The sequence below is a fragment of the Plectropomus leopardus genome, chromosome 10 (assembly GCF_008729295.1).
Source record: "Plectropomus leopardus isolate mb chromosome 10, YSFRI_Pleo_2.0, whole genome shotgun sequence".
NCBI classification, from domain to species: Eukaryota; Metazoa; Chordata; class Actinopteri; order Perciformes; family Serranidae; genus Plectropomus; species Plectropomus leopardus.
In genome coordinates this window covers 1,369,656-1,396,287 of record NC_056472.1, presented here as the reverse complement: position 1 = coordinate 1,396,287, position 26,632 = coordinate 1,369,656, and the positions used below count along the sequence as shown (strand labels likewise).

Here is a 26,632-nt window from a genome sequence, read left to right as displayed (position 1 = left end):
CAGGAGTTGATTTAGTGATCTGAGCCCAACTGCCTTGCTTTGATATCACCCATTCTCTAACTGGGAATGGTGGTGGGCTGTTGGCAGCTGTAAAAGAAGTTATGCTGTTCTCTGCCCCATCAGTGTAACTAATATGGACGAGTGCAGGTGATGTAGAATTGGAGGAAATGTTTTAAAGAAATGTTCTTTTCTTTCTGGGGATATATATATATATATATATATATATATATATATATATATGTGTGTGTGTGTGTGTGTGTGTGTGTGTGTGTGTGTGTGTGTGTGTGTGTGTGTGTGTATACTTTCTTGTACTTTCTACCAATTTCCTGGTAGTTTTTGGGTCATTTCTTCTTAAATCACTCATTGCCTTCTTCACATGTTTTTAAAACAGAACAAGCCAATTTGTTTAGGTTTCAAAGGGTTAATTAGGCTAAGTGGTAGTAGTTCGGAGAATCTATAACTGAAAGTGTTGTTGTAATGGTCTCTCAGAGCTTACAGAGCTCACACAGTTAGCCACGTGCTTGTTGAGGAATTAAGGCAAAGCTAACACAATGTCAGAAGACCTCTTTCAAAAAAGCAGGTTTAGTTAACACTAAGATGAGGGAATCTCTGGGTTTTCAGTTCCAGAGAGGTAACTTAACAGTTACCATGGTAACTTAGATAAATTCTCTACAGTTCAACCATTCAGTTCATTTTACTGAAACCATGGGCTCTTAAGAAGTAATACCGGCAGAGTTAACAAGAGATGCAAAAAAGAGGTTTAATGAAACCTGTCGCAGATATAAGCCTGTTGATTTCAGTGGTTTAAGCAAATTATAGCCCGGGCTATTATTGAAGATTTACAGCATATTAATATTTCTGTTGAGCAGGATGGTGGTGCAGCTGCAGAATGTGAAAGTGATTTTTTAATAGACTGCACATAACTGAATGTGCTTTACCAGCATTTCAGTGAAAATGTTTAAATTTACGATATTGTAGTGCCCATTTGTCAAAATATATATCCTTTGACTAAACTTCAAAAAATGTAAATCAAAGAGCCACTTTGCACCATGGGCTTGTAACTTACGCAGGCAGAATAAATTCAATGTCCATTCCAAAATTTTAGGGTTTTCATAGTTTATTTTTTCCAGAAGCAAGCAAACAAAGAACAAAGCAATACTGCCTCTCTTGCTCTGGTAAAAAACCATAGGCCCACCCAGGTGCATTCTGGTCCTACACCTACCTTTCTACCTATATACCTCCTGGTGCCCATAGCCAAATTCCAAAACAAAATAAATGAACAAAATAATAACTAGACAAACTAAACATTAAACTGGGAAATAATTAAACTAAGCAAACAACTAAAAAAATACTGAAGAACTCTAATCTAAATGAAACAAACATCTAAAATAATCAAACAAAAATATTACTTAGAATTAGCGAACAAAAAACAAAGATTAACAAACAAATAGCTCCCACAGATATAATAATAATATAGCCACACCATTTAATTCAATTCAGTTCAATTCAATTCTATTCCATTTATTTATAAAGCCCATTATCACAAATCACAATTTCCCTCAGAGAACTTCACAGCACAACATCCCTTTGTGCTTAGACCCTCACAGCAACTGAGGAAAATCTCCCCTCAGAAAAACCCTATAATGGGGAAAAAATGGTAGAAACCTCAGGAAGAGCAACTGGAGGGATCCCTCTTCCAGGATGGACAGGCGTACAATAGATATCTGTTACTGTTATTTCAGTGCAAATCACCAAACACATTATTACTGGATCAAATTGTGAGCTTATCATGCCTGTGTTTCTCATATTTTTTAAATTTTCAGCTATAGTTTTCATTCTTACTTGCTGCCCCTGTGTTCTGTCCCTTTCACATTAAAGCTAAACAAATATGCTATATTTAGAATATTGTGTAGGTTACGGTTTACATCATGAATTAATGGACAACAGTGAGTAAAACTTTGTTTAAAAACTTAAAAACTTTGTCTAAAACTGTGTTTAATTTTTACAATAAATGTGCACATTCCACATAAAGGCCTACAAATAGCCTAAATGACAAATGTATCATAATCGTGTGGAGCTCCCGCAGCGAAGCTTGCAATCCCAGTTATTAATATCTGCACGTCCACTGGATTAAAAATGAGGACTCATGTGTTTCCATGGTGAGTCATAGTATTTCAGCTCCACTGATGATGGCTTTTTTCAGTTGAACACAGAGTGAACATACTCAGAGATGATTGAACCAGAAATTCAGAAAGTTTTTCATCTCATGGTTCATGAACTCAGAGCTCAGGGTCAGACTCAGTCCTTGTTAAAGCTGCTTTCTGAAACAGGGCTTTAATGTTTACATTCATGCTATCAGTTAAACTGAAATAGAGTAAATATGCGAACATGTGCCTGTGTGTTGCTATGTCTGTTTTTTTTTTTTCTACCATTAAACAATATGCCAAACAATGATTTCTTTCTATGCACTTTTTTTTAAATTTAAGGATACAATAACAAACAATAGATTTATTTATTTATTTTAAAATAAACCCCATAGTTTTAAGAATATCAGCCTCTACCAAAAAGTTGATGGTGATGATAAAACAGAGAGAAGAAAAATCAAAATTACTAATCCTGTACTGTTATATTGCATGTAATATGTAAGTACACCAACATTTATCAATTTGTTACCATATAATTAAAATACATGGTAAAACAACAGTGAATACAGTGAAATAACCTGACAGCATGTTGTCCAAAATGGCCTAAAAAGTCATAGTATAGTATATTGACAAAGAAAAACCATGAAAAAAATCATAGTATATGGATTAAATAAAACTGCAGATGTGTACTTGTAAAAGGTGTCTGAAAGCAACAGAAGAACATTGATGTCGCTCCAGGTTTCAACGAATTAATGCTATGGGTGTATTATAGTAAAAGGTTAATACAAATCTTTAAAATCAAGTCTTAAATCGCTTAATATGAGGGATCGGCTTTTATTTTGACAGTGCAACCGGAACTCAGCCCGTATCAGATGACGCGTGTGGCGGTGGAGACTGGGGCCGTGCGTCGAGAGCGGAGATGAAAGGGGCAACTAGAAAGCTGTCAGTACTGTCAGTAGCGTCACCTCGAGAAAAAATCACCATGTCTACTGCTTTTTACGCCTGCCTTCTTCTTTTGTGCCTCCAAACCAGCGCTGGTGAGTTTTTTGTTGCTGGCTGGCATGCTAACGTCGCTCGTTTTGTGATATTAATTGCTATGGTTAGTTCATTTGTTCAGTGACTGTGGTCGCGGTGGCTAACGCTAAATGTGAAATATTCTTTCAAGATGTACAAAGCCGAGCTACAGGCCAAACTTTACCTACCGTTAGCTCCTCTTTCATTGTGCTGTGGGTTTGAATAACTGAAGGAAAGCCCCGTGTCTGGGGTAAGTGGCCTGTTAGCCTGTTGTTATCTGTCGACGCATTTATTACTGTCAGTTAATCGAACAGTAATAAACGTGTAATTGCTACACGTTAATACAGCTACATGTTCATAGTTAGTGTTCAGGTTAGCTAACATTTAGACACGAGCCAAACACAGTAATTAGCTGCTTACAACAAGCTTGGCATGTAAACAGAGGTGAAAGGCTGGAGTGCTTTGTCGTCTGATATGCTCAGAGAAACAGAAAGTATCCTTGCTCGAGATTCTCAGTTTGTGCTCCCTGTCAATTCATGTGTAGTATTCTTGAAAATAGACACAAAGGCTGAAAATAAATCATTCGGATAATGTAAGGGAAACAATATTAAAAATATAGGAAGAGAGCAATTAGCAATACCGGATGAAATGAGTTTATTATTGATAAGAGATCTTTTCTGAACATTTTTACCAGCTGCTGGGCTTGTTTTCACTTTGTGAGTGTATGTGTGTATCATCATGGCAACATGTGATCCGGGTGGCTACGGTTGTAGCCAGAACTAATACAGAGGCCATTTTGAGTATTTCACCTGTTGTAATCTGTGTCTGTCCTTTTGTCTGTGGAAAGATTTTTGTCAACGCAATAGTGGTGCAAACATGCAAGATGCAGTCACAAACTCTGTGTTGTTGGGATCACAGTGAAAGCAGAGTTTAAAGATAGTTGTGGTCTTAGCAAAGGAAAAAGCAAGTAGGGGGGCAGAAAGTAGGGAAGGGGTCATTGCATCCCAACTTTGAATCCCTGGTGCCTCATCACAGAAACTTCTACATCTAAGTCTGAAATCCTATATTTTGGGTGTTACAGAGACATGTTTCCCAACATGTCTCTGTACATGCATTTAGAAATAAAAATCCTTTATTATCTTTGGATAGAAATGTAGTATGGCTGCACGCGAGCCAGAATTATGTCAGTTGAATCGAATTTAGCTATTCGCTACGAATAATTGGCTCATTGTTCCACTTTTTCCATAAAGAGTTTGAGAGTTTTAGGAATGATCATTTTACCCAGGGATTATCAGCGAGTTTAGTGACTGAACTGAGACATTTCTGTGTTGGTGTGATCAGCACTGGACCAGAAACGCTTATCATTTCAGATGTACAATGAAATTAAGCAGACTAATTTAGAACGCTGACACGGATTGGTGTACTGATAACTTTACAAACTAAAATGTTACAACCGCTGACAACCAGGCACACCAGGCTCTCTCTCACACTGAAGCTCTGTGGCACTCGGTGTCTCTCTCCCACCTGACGTGCTGAAACTGTTGCGGTGGGGCAGGATCCCATCTTTCCCAAACCTCCAGTCACCCTCATCCATGAAGTACATGGTCTCTCCCCACCTGAAGCCGTAAAGTTCTGGGGTGTAAGGTGTTGGCTGTGGCTCAGAGGTAAAGCAGGTCGTCCTCTAATCAGAAGGTCAGTGGTATGATCTCTGGCACCTCCAGGCAACATGTTGAAGGATCCATAGGCAAGATACTGAACACCAAATTGCTCCCGATGCTGCGTTATCGGAGTGTGAGTGCGTATAAATGGTTACTGAGTAGCAGGCAGCACCATATACAGTAGCCCTGGCCACCAGTGTGTGAATGTGTGTGTGAATGGGTGAATTTGACATTGACTATGGAAACAGAATTTGATGACTTTGTTAATTTGACTCCAGTAATTTGTCAATGCTGGTACGGGGGCTAACGCAAGCACTTGTCTTGATCTGTATGAATGAATACAGGTTAAGGTATACAAATTGGATGACAGCAAGGGGTTAGCACGGTGAAAAATGCATACCATGTAATCTGGTGCAGTAGAAAGACACAATCTGCTGCACCAATCTTAATTTCTAGGTTTTGGTAAAAGAAAAAAAAACATCTAGCTAACCAGACTTCAGCTAACGATCCTCTTCTGTACTTCCAAGAAACCCTGGTTGCTTATGAAGTTTTGCCTCCACCAGCCACTGTGGTCAGCTAGTGTCTTCATGTAGTCTGCGAGTTTTTTCTTCATTCTACCGACAAACAAATGACTGACGCTTCCTAGTAGGTGTGGCAGAGGCAGAGTTTGGCCTTCCAGCTGTAACGCTGTTGCAGTAATGATAAGGAAATAAGTCTTTGGGCCTTTTTTTCCATCCATGGAAATGAGTGCGATGTTTGTTTCATCAAGTTTGTTCCCAATAACTACATATTTATTTTTTTAATTTTGCAAGGGTGCTCAGTCTATTGTAGAGAGAGAAAATGTGAAAAATGTAAGGCAAGTGCTGAAGCCTTCTCCATTTCCCCTGTCCAGTGTCCTGTGATAGAGGTGTGACTAACAGAGGGCTTTCTTCTCCTTTTTAATGTCTGGAGTTTCAGTCTTCAGTCAAGCTTTTCTTGTCCTTGGAGTAGAGGTTAGGTTGCAGTGAGATGTATCTTTGTATGTTTTGAACAGCGGTGAGAGTTGGCTAAAGTCAGCCATTCTTACTTTTTTAAATTAATTTTCGGAAACATCTGAAAAAAAATTAACAGTTGAAAAGGCAAGGGATGATTATAATACTACTTTTATGGTTCCCTTCTTATGAAACAAAACTGTTTTACAAACTTCATGGTTGTAGTTTGTCTCTGTGTGTTTAACAGAATTTATTGTTGTATGTATTAAAATGCAAAAAGTATATTTACAGAAATTAGATTAGAGTCATTAATATACTGTACTTGCCTGAATAAAGATGATGTCTTTTTCTGGAAGTTAACGTTAAAAAAAGTGGGGCTCCTCTTGTATTTTAGGAATAAACAACCACTCACTCACTTGCAGAGAGTGTTGCATTATGGGTTGTATGTAGTCTTAATGTTGCTTACCTAGTAAGTGACAAAGGTTTAGCAAGACTTTCTCATTGTCTGTTGTTTTGATGGACTGGGGCCTACAAAAAACTGTTATAATTATTATTTCCAGTCATTTAAAATGTCATCTTTTAGTGATAATAAGACATGCTTAACAGCATCTATTTTTTATTTACTTTCATTTTAACAACCAATATACCAAAATAGCTTACTCATGATGCATTTGTGTGTAGTGCTATTTTTTGAAGCACCAGAGTGCACATATGTAAGTTGTGGCCAACTATTACTATAAAATGAAAAGATATTTTGATGAGACTTTAGACTGAGAAAATAATAGATCAACTTGCTGTAGTGTTTAAAAAAATTAGTCAGTGTCCGACGTCTTTACTGCAGAAACAGACCGTGGACTGACTCATTTGTCAAGTAGTCATTGCAGTTACATTGCTCAGGATCAGAAATCGTTAAGCTTTCCTTTTTACTTTTGTCTTTATTATGATGCATCTGGAGAGTGACAGGATAGAAGAAAGACAGAGGGAGGATGACACTGGTTGCAGTAAAACCCAGGCTGCTGCTCAGAACTCCTACAGAAGCCTTCATTAAGCACACGCTCAACCAGGTGACATACAGGTCGCCCCAGCTTTGAATTTTTTTTTTAATTATGACACGTCACAATCCTGGGCGCACTCTCCCTCTCCTTTTGTCCTTAAGCTTGATGATGTTCCGCCCAACATTGTAGTTTATTTTTACTTCATTCCACTCTCATAACCCGGTCAAAACCAGTAGCCTATGTTGATATGACCAAACTTAATGGGACGTGTGACGTACTGAGCCGGCTTTCTGGCGTGACGTGTTCTTTTGTGGAGCTAAATAATAATAATTATTAAAATAGTTCTGCCCAAAACTAAACTAAGTTCCAGCCTGCATCATTTCCTTGTACTATTTCAGATAGTACTGTTCAAAAGAGAATGTTTATCATCTGCATGTGTACTTCTTAAAGTAACAGGATAATTGTGTTTAAAATCAGGCATGTGCAGCGGGGTCGCCCCCTCTCCTCTTGAACCGTGCGCAGGCCTCTCACCAAATGGGAGTTAAATTTTAGTAAGTGTCCCTGGTTGCATTGACGCTCTCGCTCTGAAACTTCTCTGGTTTAAGACTTTTTGAAGCATGAGGAAGTGGTGCATTATAGATAAAAACCTGTACTTGAAAATGATTTTTTTTTTGTTTTGTTTTGAGTGAATTCCCCTTAAAATGAAAAAACAAAAGTGCTTGGAAAAGTTCTTGAAAGTCCTTGATTTTCACTCTGTATTTTGTGTCTGAACCCTCTATGATTCCTTTTTAAGAAGGAAAAACCCTCAAGAATAAGGACTCTCTTCTCCTTGGTTTAATCTCAGGGAAACTTTTTTTTTTTTTTTTTGATTTTTATATTTACAAAAACTGGTGTTGGAATGGGGGTTCTTACAATTAGGGTGGTCCTCCAGTCATGCTAATATGATTATAAAGTTAATGTGTGATTAAATGATGTTTATTGCTTGAACTCTGTTCTTTCCTGTAAAAAGGTCTCTGGTGGATTATTGAATAAATGTCATGAAATAGAGCCTCAGATGTGTATCTCCAAATCACCGGATTTCTCTTGCGAAGAGTCATGGTTTAATTTCACGTTGACTGTGTGAGTCATTTAAGATGTCAGCTCATGTAAGGTGTGCCACACCTTGATGACTTGAAGTCAAGACACTCACTGCTATGGAATCTGTGTCTGTGAGGCTAAAGGAGTTTTTGAGAATGTTGTAAAATGGGTAGACGATTGTAGATTTTTTTCAAAGACTGATTTAAAAATGACACTTTAGAACTCAATATTTTTAAATGTCCTTTAAACTAATGTTAACTACTGGAATACAAAATTACTGAATAAATTGCAGTTACAATTAAGTTAAACAAAGTAGCTACTGTCTTATAATAAAGTTGAATACAACCTACTCAGGTTTTTGTATCTTTTTGTGAACATACAGGTGATATTGGATTTCTTTACAGTGTTCCTTCAGTACAGATGGTTTAACACAATTCTGACTCTGTACAGGTGTCTGCAGTTATTCATAGTGATTCTCTGTTTTTGATTTGTTCCTCTTTTCTGAGGTCAAAGTATTGCGGGCCTCATAGCTCCACTTTCCAGCACTGTTCTTGCTCAAGTCTAAACCCAAATTAGCACACTTCCCTCTGTTGTGTTCTCCTTTCAGTTTCCTTATTGACATCATTATTTTTAATGTGCTTGATGACAATTTTTTTTTTCCTTTGTGTGTTTCCTTTGCGTATTGAGTGCACTCACTAGATTGTGAGCATTATAGGATTGATATTACGGTTGGCAACATTTCTGTTTTTTTAAATTATTGTTTACAAATTCTCTAAAAAAAACAAAAGATTAACAAACAGAAAACGTTGCATCCAATGTTACACGAATATGTAAATACAAAACACAGTTAAACTTTATTGCTGTGAAATTGTGTAAAATATGTTTAATTCACTCCAGTCTTCTAAATACACAGTTAACCCTTTGAAACCTGGAGTGACATCGCTTTTCTTGTGCTGCTCTCAGACGCTTTTTAGTATTTATACCTTTGAAGGGGTGCTGAGCGGTATGACCTATAATTTTTAACATGGTATTTTTAATGATTCTGGCATTTTCATGGTATATCACAGTATTCTTTTTATTTAGTTATTTATTTATTTTAATTAATGGGTTTTTTTTACCCTTTTATATAGATTTATAATGACTTATTCTACTTTCAAGAGTTCACACGATTCTCTTATTCCATGATATGAATAGACTTTTGATTTTAAGATCAAGATATGAATTGATTTTTGATTTGAACATTTTTGTCAGCTTTGAATTTCCATTGTTTGACTGTGGTAATTGTAAGGATCATCAATTCATTGGTTTTATGCCCTGACAACTGACATTTACGTATTCAAATTCTTAATTAAAATGGTAGAGACATGGTATTGAGTGAGCTATGACTACAATAATTTATTTAATCAGTCAAGTTAGCAAACTATTTAACATAAAAACAATGGCCACTAAAGATCAAGAGTATTTTATGACATTTTGAGTTGCCTCATCTGCAAAAAACTATTTTGACTATTTGACTACTTTTCTCTTCTTAAGCGTAGCCTGTACTGGAATTGTTTTGTCAATATGCATATACCAGATGAGTCTGTATACCACCTAATATTACTTTGAACCGTAAGCAAAGTGGCGTGATTTAATTCCAATTTTTTTCCCCCTAAAATAAGGGGGGAAAGGCAATGACTAACTAGGTAAGAAATGCTCTACAAATTGCAAGAAATAGGTAGATTTTGAATTGTTTTTTTTTAAATAAGGAATTTGTTTGCAATGACATATTTAAAATTATAGTGCACCATTATTATAACTTTTTATGCACTTTCCCCCCGTCATTTCCTTGTTGTTTTTTTTTTCTTTATTTTTTATTTTCAGATAATTTCCTGGTATTTTTTTTAGTAATTTCTTACAAATCTTTGTATTTTTTGGGTCATAACCTCTTCTGTTGTTCTTTGCCCTCTTCCCATGTTTTTGAAAGAAATTGAGCCAGTTTGCTCGATCATGAGTCTACCTCTTAAGCATTTATAAGCAGTATATAGACATGTAATAAATGGTTCATAAAGTTTTATTACTGTTACCCTTATATTTCCAAGCTCATTTTAGAAACACCTGTTGTTTTTCTCAGGCTACAAAGGAATAAGTTACAGTTACACTTCCAATGTTGTGTGATCTGCAGCTTTTTTGTCAAAGCTTCACGCTTAAGCTGTGTTTGAATTTGGTGCCACTTCTGAAACGACCTACAAAACAATTTTAAAAATAAAGGGTTACACCCGGTGAGGTTTACAGTGTTCTTAAGTTCAGCCTGGCCCACCAATGAATGTATCTGTTACTACTTATTGTGTGTCTATCAAAAGCCTGATATCTTTTTCCTCCATAACGCTTTATTTTTAACCAACAAAAAAATATTAACACATCAGTGAACCACACTGTTGTGTAACATGGTGGTTCATTATCATGAACACACATTTTATTAATAAATATATTGTCCTGCTGCCAGAAATACTCACTGAAGCAGCACGATAACGAACCCAGACATATGCACCGTTTCCCTCTGTTTAAGTAACTTTTGCATTTAGGGACAGGCTCTTACAAGACATGTTGTAAAACTCTTATCAAATTTAAATTATTATATTAATTTCACTGAATACGTGTCCCATTGAGGTTCTTTTAATTCCTCAATTTCTTTTGTCATCTTTCCTCACGCTGATACAACTCGCCTGGCTGTTAGTATCGGCTGCAGGTGTTGAGCTCAGGGTGGGGGAAGGAGAGGTGAAACTGTTCATGCAAGAGGCATTCAGGGCACAAGACAAAATGAGGGCACGCGTGCAAAACGGCATGTGGAAAAATGATTGTTTTTTCTCAATTACAGTTCAATTTAATGCACAGTTCTACCTACAGGTGTGCTAAAGTTTTTGCCCTGTGCCCTTTTTATAAATGAAATCATATTTCTGAATTGTTTTTAAAGATGTACGCCTTCAAGAAGAACCAATAGGCTTGGAGTTGAGTGCCACAGACAGAGTCAAGTTTCTTTTTATGGGGTTTTTTTTGACAAAAAGAAAAATACAAATAAATGTTTACCTTACCTTACCTAAATCTTTCCTCAGTCAATGGATGTATGAAACACAGCTGTCACTGGCTGACATATTTGGTTTTTAATGGTGGTTGTTAGTCAGAAGAATGAATGCTTTCTTGATGACATGAAGTGTATACTTTCATTTTTAAAATAAAAATATTTTGATGACAGTCATTTAATGTAATAAGACTCAAACACTAAGTAATGACTAAAAAAATAGAAACTTTTAGGTTCACATAGTTATGATAATCCAGAGCTAAACAATTCATTTACAAAGCATTTAAGTATTTGGTGTGAGCATATTTGGGTCAAATAATAAACGGAAGCGTAATCAATAAGGAAAATAATTGTTGATTGCCTCCTATATTAATGTAATTCATAAATGAAATATTTATTGTGTTTCATTATTAAATATGATTATAATAGGGTTGACAGCATTGTCATGTGGGCTTGCTTCCTGTTTGTTTCAGAGGGTTCGGAGCTGACCCCACCAGAGAACCTCACCATGATCACCTTGAACACCAATTACACTCTGAGCTGGGACTGGGACCGGAGTTCTGCAGACAATCACGCCATCAGCTTCACCACACAATATGTGGCGTAAGTCTTACACACACATCCATCATATCTCGCACACACATGGTATGGAGAGAGCAGCAACACTGAGGCTGAGCAGCAAATTTGGTCTGATAAGTAGAAGTCTGAATGTGATGTGAACTGGTTAACCTGTAAAGCTCTAGTTCAACACATTCTCCTGTTCCAGGACTAATACTGGGGACACTTTAGCCATGAAGGACTGTTTGCTGCATTTTTTACATGCTTTTCATTATTAATTTTTGGATAATTTTGGCTGTGTTCATGCACATGGCATGAATTTGTCAAGATCGTGTTTTATTGTTTAATCTTGGAATTTCCAGCTCAGCTCCTACAGTAAGTCTAAATACCCCATGGAAACTAAATTGTTGCATTCATACTGTGAAGTGCAAAAAATGCACCACTGAAACCAATTCAAACTGCAATGTTTTGATCCCACAACCATAAAAGCGTAAAAACATGCATTGTATTATATCTGGGTGTCATTCTGGACTATTTACCATCTGATGATGTTATTTAAATAAAAAACTGATGCTGGTTAAAAAATTAACTCAAATCATATTAATGTATAATATTTTTCAAAGCTTGATTTTGAAAAGTGCATTTTGTGTGCAGAGCGATATGAGTGTGTGTAATGTTAAAGTGGGCCCAGGAGGGTTTGAAGGAGTTTATTATTTATTATTATTATATGTCTCGAGGACCGGCAGTGTTGGCCGCTCCACCAGTTCCAGTGTATATAGTTAACTTTACAGTTAACACTTACAGAGCTTGGGATGGACAGATATACGCAAGTGTACATATTCATATGTTTTAGTAAGTAAGCATATGAGTATATGGAAGTATTATGTATTTGCTTTTTCTTTTAAGAAAAACTTAAAAGAGGAAAAAAGAACAAAAGTAGGGAAAAGAAAAAAAATGCAGTCATCCTGTAAATTGTAATATATCTGCAGCACACAGGCATTATCATTGCAAGTATTGGGGAAAAAAATCTGTGGTTTTAAAAATCACAAATTAAAAAAGAAAATTAAATAGAAATTTCACATATATTAAATATGCTTATTTCTCTGCAAAGAAGGATAATGTAAAATACTTTCAGCTCGGAACAAAAAATATGTAAATCTGCCATACCCATCTGTGTACGCTGAGTTGCTCCCGACACAATAAACTATCTTTGTCCAACTTTTACATTTACTACACAAGAAATGCTCAGGATCTCTGCATTTCTTTAACAGTTTGACTCTAAACACAAAGTCTTGATGTTTGTTTGTTCACTTCAGTCTGTCTCTGTCTGGTGAGAAATAAAACATCTCTTGAGCCTCGGTGGTTTGTGTGAATGCATCGGGGTACTCAGCTGTCTCATGAGAAATGTGATGCAGTTTGTTACGAGTCAGAATGTTACCCAGACCAACAACAGGAAACAATTCAGAGTCTTTACTGCCAAAAAGAAATAGCCTTTGGATTACAGCCAGCACTCTGGCATGCCAGGAAGTTGAGTGAAGTCGGTACAAACTGTAGTGTGGATGATGGATGTTGGATGAGGATGATAAATGATGTGGAAATGATTGATTGGCGTGCAATTTCAAAATTTGTACACATAATGAACAAATTCTCACAAATACTTAATACTTTTTCTTTACAAAGTAAGGAAGTAGCACCCCAGACTCATTCAAACAGGTCCAGATATCTTAAACTAACTTGTATAACTTCTTAAAAAAAAAAGAAAATTAAGTGTGTCTAGTTTAAGACAATCAATAATTTCAATTACATTGATTCATATCTGTTTTTTGTCTTGCCCTCTCAGGAAATACAAGCTGAAGTCTAAGAAAAAGAGACCCACCTGGTACACAGCGTGTGAGGAGACATCAGAAAGGTCATGTGACCTCACCAAGCTAAACCTATACTACCTGGGCATCTACATGCTGCGTGTACGAGCCAGTGTTAACGGGAGTCTCTCCAACTGGGCGCTGAAGGAGTTCTGCCCCGATAAAGACGGTGAGAGAGAGGGATGAAGTGAAGACCAGCGTAGGGAGGGCAGGAAACTGGGATACCTGGGGGGGGGGGTATCCCAGTTTCTCTTCTACATAGTGCTGGGAGGTGTGACCAAAAAAATTGTATCATGTTTTTTTTTTTCATTTTTGCATTACAGGGCCTTGATATAGGTTTATAGAGGCTTATTTAGAGCTTATATAGAGGCTAACCCTACTATCAGGACTACATAAAATACATTAAAAAAACATTTAAGGCTTTGGTTACTACATGGTTTACTCAGCCCCACAACATCATACAATAATGACGAATCAGAATGTTTTCAGCAGCTGCAGAATATTAACAGGTTTTTATTGTGCAAATTCAAAAACCATAACTTCAAAATTGATCTGCCAAAAACTTCAACCCTGCTTCTTTTTTAAAATGAAATATTTCAAGACTGCTGTTAAACACAGTAATCAAAGCCTTCAGTACATACATGATGATATTAAAATATTTTTTTATTTTATTTAGGCTACTCCTGACAGAAGAATAATCAATATGCGTAAAGTATTTAGATATTCAAGTAAATATTTCTCAAATATTTTATTGTATAAGAAAATGTATATAACAGGGAAACTCAATACCCTTATATTGTTGAAGCGGATACTTAAAGTTTACAGGAAAGACATCTTCTGCATGAGCACAGGACAGCATGTGATCTCAGGTGGTGAACCACAAACCATCAACATCAAGACAAACATACTTTGGTAGGCAGTGGAGAGAAGAGCAACTGAACAAAGAGCACAACCACACAGTGATGCTGACGTAGCTAAGAGCAATATTGTAACATTTGCCTTAAAAAAAAAAAAAAAAAGAAAAAGATGAAGCTCTGAACTATCAAAACCACAGTGTAGAGTTGAGTCAAGATCATGTGATAAGTTTAAGAAAACATTTCCAGCATGTCTGAATACAGCTTCAAGGTTACACAAACACCCAGGCACACATCCACTCTGCAGCTGGAACAGCAGGTTACACCCACACTGCTCACAGCTCCTCAGACAAGCATGGATTGATTTGTTCTCGCTTCTCAATATTAATGCTTAATGAAGGTAATCAGTTTGTAACATGCACACATTTCACATGCACAGTTAAGTGGAGCTACAGTTAAACCTTGATTAGGCAATTTAGTTGGACTACTGTCCTTATCTTATTATACAAGCAGTGTGGGAGAATCAGTTTATTTATTTATTTATGTCTGACTTCACCACAGCAGGTGGAGATTTGCCTCCTTTCAGCTAGTTGCTATTGGACCTTCTTCTGGTCGACCTATTGTGTCTCATACCAAACAAGTCGCATGTCGAAGTGTGCCAACATAGATAACTTTTCTGCGCTCTACATTTCATATGTAATCTATGCTTTACTTGGTACCTTGGTCTGGTTTTCTTTCCTGCCCTTTTCCTTCTTCTTGTTTTTCTCGGCTTTCCTTTTTTGAATTTATGTTGTTCAACTTTTGGGTCAAAGCCCGGCGCAGGGACTATGGAGCACACGCAGAATGCTGAAGCCAGTTCAGGTTCAGTTGATCTTTGTACATAAAAGGGTAATTCAAACCCCAACCACATTATCTAGGTGTGTTAGTTCATCTTCAAGAAATTTGACTTGCCAGACCAATTTGATGTGCAATTTTAGTTGGACTAACATGTTTGAATGTATTTTAAAAGTCCAGTTTTAGTCGGACTTACATAATAATTCCACTTCTTCTAACATCATGTAAACGTCCTGACTGACAAACTGAGATCAGATAAGAGGTAATGGTTCAAGCTCAGACTAGCAGCAGGGCTTGGGTAAACAGATTGTTGGGGGTGTGGTGCTACATTAATAAACTCTCCATAGGTCACATCTCTGTTAGCTTTGAAAAAACTGAGCCAGTGACTATGAAGTGTGACAAAAATGATTGAACAAATGGTGAAATGCTTCACCAATGGAAATATATTTATTTAATTGTCATTTAAACAAGAAAAGCAAAAACGTATTCTATTTGAGAAACCGGATCCGACAAATGTGTGTCATCTGCTTTGTTTTTTTTTAATATGAACGCCACTAAAGCTATGACCATAAAAAATCATGATCAGATGCTAATCTCTCCATGTCCCTCTGCTGCTCCTGCTAGCTGCTGTGGGTCCTCCAAGCAAAGTGGATCTTTCTCTTGATGGAAGTGTACTCGACATTAACATCTCCGACCCTCTGACCAGCACCAACAGCTCCATGAAGGACCATCTTGAAGAGCTCTACTACCACATCATCTACTGGGAACGCTCCGAAGACACACAGGTAGCAAACGCATCCCTGAACTCATCTCTCATCTCTGCAACATAAGGCCTGTGTGTGCTGTACTGCTTTGAGATGACTTTTACACATCATGAAAAAAATGAATCAGAATGTCTGGACAAAAAAGAACAGTACAAAAAGTGATATTAACAGACAATGAAAAACATAAAGTAAAAGAAATGGTACAAAGTACAAACTTATTGAATTGCACCCCTTCTCCAAAAGTCAGTGAATTTTAACCAGCTTCCTCGTTAATTTAAACCCATACTTTAATTAATTAAACATATATGCATACACCCACTTACCCAAAATCAAATATCTACAATTATCCCATATTATTTACAGAAAAAAAAGCTGGGGGAAAAAAATCATAGTATAGTATGTCATCCAAAAATCACAAAAAACATAGTATGGTTTGTTTTCTATAAATCATAAAAAATGACACAGTATACAGTAGTGTGTCATCCACAAATCTAAAAAAAAATAGTCATAGTATAGTATGTTGTCCAAACATCACAAAAAATGACATAGTGTATTATGTCTCCCGAAAATATCAAAAATAGTCATGGTATAGTATGTTGTCCAAAAATCACATAAAACAACATAGTAAAGTATGTCGTCCAAAAATTAAAAAATAGTCATAATATAGTTTGATGTCCAAAAATCACAAAAAAATGACATAATATAGTTTGTTTTCCATAAATCACAAAAAATGACAAAGTATAGTATGTCGTCCAAAAAAGGACATAGCATATGTGTTGTTCAAAAACCACAAAAAACGTCATGCTGCCTGAGTGCAGCGCAGTACCCCTGTAAACACCTGGTTATTGTCAACCATCCTCATCATCCCTCTTTAACATCAATTCCCCTGTTGCCGTTTGTGTTAGAAACCCTTTGTCATGTGATGCTTTTCATACAGATTCTTTGTTTAACCCTTTAACACCTGGGCTGTCATCAGTTTTCTTGTGCTGCATTTAGACACCTCTCACTAGCATTGTAACCTCTGATACCTATAAAATGAGTTTGCTTCGGTTGGGGTTAAAGGGTTAAGAACTGTAAGACAGATACAAACATGATGTAACAGGAGAAAATAGCCAACAGTTCGCACTTCCCATTTTCTCTTGAGACCCTGAAGACACATGGTGAAGCCCCTGAGACTGCAGCAGCCACATTATCCAGTCACACACTCATAGTCGGCGCTGTTAGCAGAGCACCTTCTGTCTGTGTCTGTTCTCTGTCTTCAGCGCAGTGTTGCTTTATTGGATTTGACTTGTGCCCTATATGGTTAGTAGAGGTATTTCCTGTGTGTGTGATGAGCCGGCTGAATGCCACATGAGAAATCCTACATGAGTTCTTGTCAGGTGCCTTGATTTCCTGCCAGCTGCTTTCATATAAACAGTAAGCAGGTACACCTTAAAAGTGGTTTGACAAGGAAGGTGCAGGTTACTCCAGTACATTCTAAAATAACCCAGAGCTGATCCGGAGCTGATGGTATGCAAATGATTTAGATGAAGGCCACAGAATGCACATAAGAGTAAGAGTAAGTTATTATTACAGGCAAGAAAATAAATGTAATCACATATGCATTTGCTTGCAATGCAGCTTTTATTCATTTCTTGCATCCTAGATTGTGTTCAGTATTCTACTAGGCAGTATGATATAATAGTTTTTTAAAAAGGATACGACTTTTAAAAAAAATTATAGCGGCATAACAAAGGGAACAAAGGATGGGAAAGGTAATGCTGAATAGCAAAGTTGTAATAAATACATATTACTAAATATTACTTTATCACTATTTATGAACTTTCCATGCTGGATTTCCATCACTTTTTCACAGACTCAAGTTGACCAATGTTGTGGATGTTTTTCCTAAACCTCAATGTATTTTAACACTTTGAAACTTGAGCAAATTGGCTTGATTTCTTTCAAAAACATCTGAAGAAAGCAATGAGCAACTCAGGAAGATATGACCCAGAAATTAGAGGGAATTAGTAAAAAGTGCAAGAAAATGATCAGAAACTTACAACAAAATGGGAAAGTAGAAATAAAAACATAGAAAGGAAATGAGGTAAAAGATACAGCTTAAAAATGTTTTAATACTTCTGTAGAAATAATTTAAAATAAATAATTATGATATTTCTAAATATAGTTCTCTAGACATAGTTTCTTTTTTTAATTTCCAAATGTATTAATTTCTTGTAATTTTTGGAACATTTCTTACCAAGTTGCTCATTGACATATTTACCATGTTTTATTATTATTACAATATTGTTATATTGTTATTTGTTGTTATTTATTGTTTTTAAACAAATCAAGCCAATTTACCCTTCAAATATTTTCGAACGGTGCCCTGAATGCAGCACAGGAAAAGTCTTTTCTTTGGCTTTCAAAGGATTAAGCTATTACTGTAAATTCTATTTCGATTAAATATTTAGATATTCGCATTAGGAAACATCATCTGCTGTGATGTGCCAGCTCCAAATTCCTTCTTCATAGAGGAGCTCTTTAGTCTTTACAGAGTTTCAGCATCTTTAAGGCTCTGTAATATGAGTTTTTTCTGACTGAAACAGAATATGTGGGTGTGGGATAATTGCCAGAGTATTAGACTGCATCATAAAAAAGAGGGCATGGTTCATAAGTTTCTGGAAAATCTCAGTAAGTGAAGCAGCAGAGAAGTGGAGGACTCCGTCTACACCCCTCTCTCATGCATTGTTGAAGTGAAGTGAAGTCAGTTTTATTTATAAAGCCCATTTAAGTTTGCCTCAGTGGGCTTTACAGCATACGACATCCTTCTGTCCTTAGACCCTCACATCGCCTAAGGAAAAACTCCCCCAAAAAAACCCTGTATTGGGGAAAAAAAGTGGAAGAAAACTCAGGAAGAGCAGCTGAGGAGGGATCCCTCCTCCAGAATGGACAGATGTGCAATAGATGTTGTAAATTATAATTAAATTACAATAATGACAAAAAAGAAAGAGAAAGGAAGAGATGGGGAGAGATTCACAGCAATAACAGTAATAATAGCATGTCATATTATAATAGTGATAGGTGTAAAATTACTAATCAGGAGGATATGGAAGAACTACACACACACACACACACACACCTTCAACCCATATGGCTCTGCTAGCTGCCTGTTTTCTTAAATGAATTGGTTTATTAGCTAGAAGCCTGGGATCAAGCACTTGTGACTCATGTCATCACATTTCTGTGCTGGTGTTGTTATAGGCAGTGAGAAAGATGCCAAATCCCCAGCAGCTCCATGGCTGCTGAGCCTGAGGAAATGGTGAAAATACAAAACAGGAAATGAAAGTAAAGTGTGTTGTAAACCTTGAACATAGAAATAGTTATTGAGATTCTCAGTTGATGTGACCTTGCCTGTACTGTGAGAATGAACTGATGTTTTTGTCTTTAGAAACATTAATTCCAGATCTTTGTCAAGACATTGTTGATGTAGAAATACTGCAAATTTAGGCCAGTGACAGTAAGGGACTACAAAACAGAAGGTGTGTCACTGTGTGCTGACACATCATAATGTTTGACTGCTTACCTTTGAGCAGCCTCTTTTGATCACTTGTATTTGCCTAAAAAGGTCTTTGCTGGCAGTCATTACAGAAACAGGCTTTCCAGGCACACAGATATCTGAATTAGGATCAAGGACAAAAACAAAGTTGTGTTGACATACTCTACGTGAAACCAGCCTTGTCTGCACAGGTGGCTGATTGTCAGTTGCTCTAAAATGCGTTCTGATCTGTTGTTAATGTGCTTTAAAGCACAGAGCATTCATCACAGTAAACTACCGTCAGTGCTGAAAGATCAAACCATCCAGACCTTTGTGTTTACACTAAGGCAGCGAAGCTCTAAAGTGACACGTGAGTAGACCTGGATCAGTTTGTGTTGAGAAGCCTCAGCTAGACCAGAACACTTATTATAGGCTTTTCAGTATATTGTTTAAATTTCACAGTGTCAAAGTTGCATAGAAGTGGGTGATACAGTGCAGTGAGCTGCATACCAGCTTAACAAAAGTTTAAAATAATGGTGAATAAGTGATAAGTTAGTTAATCTTAATGAAATATTAAATTGAATATATAATGATGTGGATGAATGACATGTGCTGAAAGACTTTTAAATAATGGGTGTTACTGTAATGCGCTGGCTTCCAGATGCTGACCAGCAAGGTCAACATGGTGACTTTGTCCAACCTGAAGGCCTGGACGTGGTACTGTGTGAGCGTCCAGTCCCGCTATGACTTTTACAACAAGAGCAGCAGCTTCACCCCACCCAACTGCATACAGACCGAAGGTAACACATTTTGAATTGATGTATTAATATCAAACATAACAGTGCTGCAGGAATCTGCCTGTTGCTGCATACAAATCAAAACACGCTGTAGCCAGTGAGGACAGCTCTTTGAATCCAATATGGCAACATTTTGGATTCAAAGCCGATGAAAGAGTCTTTTTTAGTTAGCATTAGTTTAAAGGACTTTTAAAAAAATATCGAGAAATATATTGTGTACCGAGATATAACCTCAAAATATATCAATATTATTTTAAAGCCATAGTGCCCAGCTCTAGTTTTAGTAAATCAAACCAGTTTTACCAGACCGGTAAAACCAGAATCTGACCCAACTCTGGCCCATGTAGGTGTAACAACTGGGCACAGAACAGAGTGTTGACTCCTTTAACACTCTCTTAACCTGTACATCTTCTGTGTGTGCGTGTGCGTGTGCGTGTGCGTGTGCGTGTGCGTGTGCGTGAGGTGCAGCCTGCATTTTATTGTGCAACCCTGAGTTGTAAAATGATAGTAAATGACCTTTGGAACATTGTTATTAATAATAAATAAGTCAACATTATGTTATTGCACTGAGTATTTTGTTTTCAGGAACATATTTTAATGTTCTGTTAAGCTGTACTAGCCAGAGTTTAACAGGAAGTGGGTGGCATCCTGCTTCCTGCACAGTGAAAACAGAGAGCCGAATAAAAAAAGTATCAGTATGGCAATATTAAGCTGTGCTGATCAAATGTAAACCAAGATTCTGTCACTGAGTTACATATTTCTCTCCTAAAATGCTTTCAGAAACATGTTTTAGCTTACCATTTATCTGTAACACGAGATCACAAGCTGCCATTGTTTCACTTTTTTGTGATAATCTTTTATTCCATATGCCATACAAATACTGAATGCAAGATGACTGCACCAGGGAAACCAAAGGCTTTTAAGTGCATTCTCTGTAGGTTATAATATTCTCACCTGCTGCTGCTTTTCCTGTCTATTTGTGCAATTTGTTTGTTGTTGTATGGTGTGATGTATCTAATGATTTGTTTTTTGTCTGTAATTTAATGTATTGGAGAAGCCAAAGACAAATTTCCACTAAGGTGTATAATAAAGTTAATCTAATCTAATCTAATCTAATCTAATCTAATAGGAGTTATTTCCAAATTGATGTGTTTCCATTAGGTGTATTTCATATTCACACTTTCAGTTTGGAAACCCGCCTACTCTATGCAACTCAATTCATCTGTTAATTTAATTATTGATAATCACAAATACATTATGCTATGTATTTAAGGTAGTTAGTAGCTAACAGAGCCTACATTCATGTCTGTATGTCTGTATAAACCTGTGCTGTCAGTGTATGTAGGTGATTGCAGATGCAGCTGTTCTTTCATATGATCTATGATTTAATCTGTGCATGTGTGTCTCTTGAACAGGTGCTGTCCCATGGTGGCAGGTCTTTGGGTACTTCCTGGTCTCTCTGGTGATCTGCTTCCTCATCATGCTGCTCTTACTCTGTTGCTTCTTTTGGTTTTACAAGACCCTGAAGTCTACGTTTTTCCCCTCCATCCAGCTGCCTTCACACTTCGAGGTATGCAGTCACAGCTAGTTTGTTAACATTTGTAATATTTAAAGGCAATTTGTATATTTTTTTCCTTTTTTAGAACGCTGGTTTTATTGTCATAAATTTTAACAGTTAAATGAAGCACAAGATGTTTTTTTTGTTGTTTTTGATGAAAATAACATATAGCTAACCCCAGAGATATAGCAGCTGACTGGTCAGTTTACGACTGACCAAACGCTTTGCACACCAGAGTTAGAACTTATCCCACTAAAGTTTAAATATTCAGTGTCACCAGAACATCTTATGTCAATCTTTACTTTCTCCTTTTGTTCCCCCTCATATGCTCCTGCCTCCAGTATCTTTATGACTCTCCTGGCTCTGACATTCCACGCCTCCTCACTTCGGATTCAGACTCAGGCACGTTGTGTAATAAGGTAACCATCTGTCCCGAGCCACCTGTGCTGGAAATCCACGAGCCTCCCCCTGAGGTCCTGCCAGTACACCCATCAGGCCTGGAGCCAGACAGCAGGTGGGATCTTCTCTGAAGCCACATCAGCTCATGTGTAACAGTCATGTTTGCATGTTTCAATATTCAAATGCCCTTTTGATTACTCAGCCTGTGTTTTACTTCACAGTGTTTACATAAGGCACTTTTGCACAAAGGTGGCACTATAGGCCGCAACAAAGCCCCCCCCCCCCCCCCTTTCCCCCCCCCCCCTTTTTACACAGAAATAAACGATGGCGGCATCATTCTGCTCCAGTGTGTGATTATACACTGCATTGCTACATCACGAGATCAAAAGAGGCATGACAAGCATGATGTTTAACACACGAGTATCCGCCTCTAGCATGAAATATAATATATGCATTAGCAGCACTTTCTAAACACTAACAGTGGCATTAACATGTCATGACAATCATTTGCTGATTCTGTTATATGGCAGCTGATCTCGTACTTTGCTCTGAAGGTAAGGAGCTCCTGAATCTCTTTATATTCTCAGTTTGCAGACATTTATGGCAGCTGTCCCTCTTCTTTTAATTAGCTGTTATGCTAACAACTGCTTTTTAAATTCCCACGGGGCACATACATAAACGCGTTGTCAAAACGTTACACCCATAATCACGACTTTCCGGCGTTCCATTTTCAGGGTTCCTGCGGATCTTTAAAAAGTCATAAAAAGCATTGAATTTGTTAATCAGAAAGGGTTTGGGTTTTTTCCAACATTTAATGTAGATAATTTAACTTTTTCAAAAAAAACCCCACATATTTTATGTTACAATGAATATTTAGGCAAAACAAATTATCTGTCTTCAGTTTTGGTCATTCAAAAATTTGTCTTAAACTTCATTCTGAGTGGTATTAAATAAAGTCTTAAAAAGTCTTTAATCTAACTTGCTTTAAACTGCATGAACCCCGGCTGGTGTCGGCACTGTTACTACTTCCTGTCCTGGCTCAAAGGCGAGACCACTCTGTCCCCCTTGTCAGCGACCGGATGTGATATACAGAACAGCAAGGTGACATAACGGCGAGATATTACTGCCTCGAACAGGCAGTGTGAACGCGGTTATAGAGTATTCGTGTGGTGTAATGTATATTTTTGTCAGCATGTGAATGAATACATGTCCCCTGTCCTCTTTGTGTCCAGTGGCAGACACAGTCGTCAGGACAGCAGTGGCAGTGGAGACTCAGGAGTGTACTCCACAGGGGGCAGCTCCAGCCTGCGGCAGCCCAGCAGCAGTCAGTCCTCAGTGCAGACTGAAGACTCCGGGCAGGGCCCCTTTGACTCTGAGCAGGTGAAGATGCAGGACATGGCTCCAAGGCTCAAGACTCATCTTCTGATCGCAGACGAGGGCATCGTTGACTTGTGTGTCTGAAGACATGCACGCTAAGACATTTGCTGAGAGGAGCAAGGATGACATTAAGGAAGACAGAGGTTTGTGGAGAATGTGCAGTGTGCCTTCACTCCAGCTGTCACTGTGAAACGCAGAGAACAGCATCATGTCCAGACCAAACAAATAATTTGAAAAAGGACCATTAGAAAACATGATAAGTGAATGCCTCATGCAGGGAACAGAACTCATCTGCTGTGATGTCACTTCCAAGGAGGAGGGATGTGTTCTTCACTGTTGACTCATTCCTCTTTACAGATGCTTTTAAAGATGCTCATGTGACCTTCTTTTTGGCACCAACCAGGAAGTGCTGAACCATGACTGTACTGATATTAATATGCTGTGCGTTCCCTTCTCTAAAGCTACTGTCTGAACCTTCATTCTGTGAGTGGTCGCCCTAATCTGAGCGTTGACAGAATCAGTGTGTCTGTGACAGAGACTGCCTTAAAGGAATACTTCACCCCCAAAATGACCTTTTGTATATCACTGACTCACCACGTTACCTTGAATTCATTCATTTGTTTTATGTCTCTGGTGTCAGTAATCGACAGCGTGGAGGCATTATGTTTTCATGTTGTCATAGGGACAACATGTGAAGGCAATATCTCAAGAACGCCTTGAGGGAATTTCTTAGACTTTGATACAAACATTCACTTTAACTCCGTGATAAACTGATAAGATTTAGGTGGTCAAAGGTCAAGGTCCTCGTGACCTCATCTGTCTCATTCTTTCGATTGCGATATCTCAAGAAAGCCTTGAGGGAACTTTTTCAAATTTTGCACAAACATTCACTTGGACTCAAAGATGGGCTGAATATATTTTGGTGGTCAAAGGTTAAGGTCATGGTGGCCTAGTATTGGTTTTATTCTTGTGAAACGAATATCTCAAGAACACCTTAAGGGAATTTCTTCGCATTTGACAGAAACATTCCCCTGAACTCAATAATGTGCTGATTAGAATTTGGTGTTCAAAAGGTCAGGGACACTGGGACCCGACATCTGTCTTATCTCTGTAGAAAGCCTCGAGGGAGTTTTCCCAAATTTTGCACAAACGTCCATTTGGTCTCAAGAATGACCTGATTAGAATCCGGTGGTCAAAAGGTAGAAGGTAAAGGTCATGGTGACGTCATAAAACATGTTTTTTTGCCATAAATCAAGAGCCTTTGGTGCCCACCTTGAAACTGTACTGATTGCAGAGATCTTCTTTGTGTGAAGTGTCCATGTTTTCACAGACTTGGTTGTAACCTGTAAAGGCAGCTTGACTGGTGTGTGGAAGCATGCAACAGCGTGGCGGTATATCTGTTTTTTATGCTTCTACACTGAACAAAGAATCCAAAAACAGCAAACATTGTCCATGAATTGAAGTCATTCGGGGCCACATTAAAAAAAGAGCAAAACTATATAAAAAATCTATTAAAAAACTCTCACACAACTGGTGCAATGTCATCCAGGTCTCATTTATCCAGTCAGATGCGCGGAACTTCCCAAACACGTTGCATTGCCAGTTAAGGACCCTTAGAAATGAATGAATGGTACTGAACCTGAAAGCAGAGAAAAGTTTCCTGTTCATAAAGTGCTAAAGGCACAAAACAACACAAAACAGCTCAAGTTGTCTCATGAATTTAAGGTAACAGCATGAATCACGCATATATAAATGGTCATTTTGTGGGTAAAGTTGTCCTTTAATAACAGCTTTACAAGTCAAAGTATCTTTGCTGTAAGGAGTTAGCTTCAGGAGCTTAAAGGTGCTAATTAGGTAGCATTAAGTACACATAAGCAGCTGAAGTCAAATAGTGACTTCAGAGTGATGATTGACATCAGCAGTCGATGCAACTGTTGTCATTGCAAGAAAAGGCACTTTTGAATGGATTGTTCCTCCTGCCTGTTGTGCTGCTACAGAAGAGTGCAGAGATATTTCACAGATCATGACATCAGAAAGAAAACAGCAGCAGGAACTCATCATGACAGTACAAATGTTCCGTTTCTGTTGATGCTGGTTGGTTGGCTCAGCTGTACGATCATTTTGGATATAGATGGTTGTATGGCTGTTGAGCTGTATTGTGTTTTTTAATGAGCCAAATGTCCCAACTAACCTGTTAAAAATACCTGTTATTCTTGCAAACATGGCTTTAAACATCCATCCTGACATTACAAATACCAGGTGTAGTCACCACAAAAATAATAATTGTTTTTTTTATTGATATAAATGAGGTGGACAAAATCGTAGCAACAGCTGTAAGATAATAACAGTAGAATTTAACAGCAGCACTGGCAGTGCAGGTCATTGCCAGTGAAGGGCCAGACATGCTGACATTGTGATAATTAATTGTTCTGCTGTATAATATTTTGCTGAAATGTCTGTTAATCGGAAGAACTTGAGAAATCCACTTAAAACAGCTTAGTTCGACCTAAACAGAGCAGGGCCATATGGGCTGAAAATGATATTGCAATATTTTTAGGCTATATCTTGATACACAATATATATCTTGATATTTTTAAATCTCCTCAAAAGCACCTTATTAATGCTAGAACTGGGAGACAGAATAGTACGTTCCTTTAAAAAAAAAAAAAAAAAAAACCCAGCAACAACCAAATTCTCTATTTGATGTGACAGTATTGCAGGAATGACCTTTGGTACTTTACTTTGGTTAAAATTTAACACAATTCCATTTTTTCATCAATAATCATCAGTAATGTAGATATAATGACGAAGTGGGTAAAGGTATTAAGAGTAGTATTAAAACATGTAGAGCTGTCTGAGAAGTTGAGACTGGTTCATCACTTTAACCGTCATGCAGCCTTAAAAAAAAAACCCACACCATTTATTCCATATCCCAGTATAACAAAATCCAATATCTAAGACAATATATAGTCTCCTTATCTCAATATGATATCTTTATATTGCCAAACCTTACTAAACATGGTTTCTGTTTATATCCAGCTATCCATCCAGCTACTTGTTGAATATCTCCACATAAAAAGAAACATTTTCCACCCTGTTGCATAATTACTGTAAGCAGTTAAGTGTTGTGTTTCACAGCATAAAAAAAAAAAATCAGTCCTTTTTTTTCTCTGTTTTTCATCTCATCACCAATCT

At 37.4% G+C, this 26,632-nt stretch overlaps 1 protein-coding gene across 1 annotated transcript; it reads left to right on the top strand.

Annotated features, from left to right (window-relative positions):
• Positions 1–3,032: 3,032 nt before the first annotated feature.
• il10rb (interleukin 10 receptor, beta) lies at positions 3,033–24,296 on the top strand. Its single transcript, XM_042494169.1, has 8 exons — positions 3,033–3,181; positions 11,391–11,520; positions 13,316–13,506; positions 15,650–15,810; positions 19,968–20,106; positions 21,519–21,673; positions 22,003–22,175; positions 23,293–24,296. Exons 1-8 carry the CDS (start codon positions 3,064–3,066, stop codon positions 23,519–23,521), a joined length of 1,296 nt encoding a protein of 431 aa, XP_042350103.1. The 5' UTR covers positions 3,033–3,063; the 3' UTR covers positions 23,522–24,296.
• The last annotated feature ends 2,336 nt before the right edge of the window (positions 24,297–26,632 follow it).

What these genes read in the sequence shown, in the direction of transcription:
- il10rb (XM_042494169.1), top strand. Translation starts at nt 3,064, where the DNA reads ATGAAAGGGGCAACTAGAAAGCTGTCAGTACTGTCAGTAGCGTCACCT. An exon ending in GTTCTGCCCCGATAAAGACG is followed by an intron (nt 13,507 to 15,649) that starts GTGAGAGAGAGG and finishes TGCTCCTGCTAG; the next exon opens with CTGCTGTGGGTCCTCCAAGC. An exon ending in GGCCTGGAGCCAGACAGCAG is followed by an intron (nt 22,176 to 23,292) that starts GTGGGATCTTCT and finishes CTTTGTGTCCAG; the next exon opens with TGGCAGACACAGTCGTCAGG.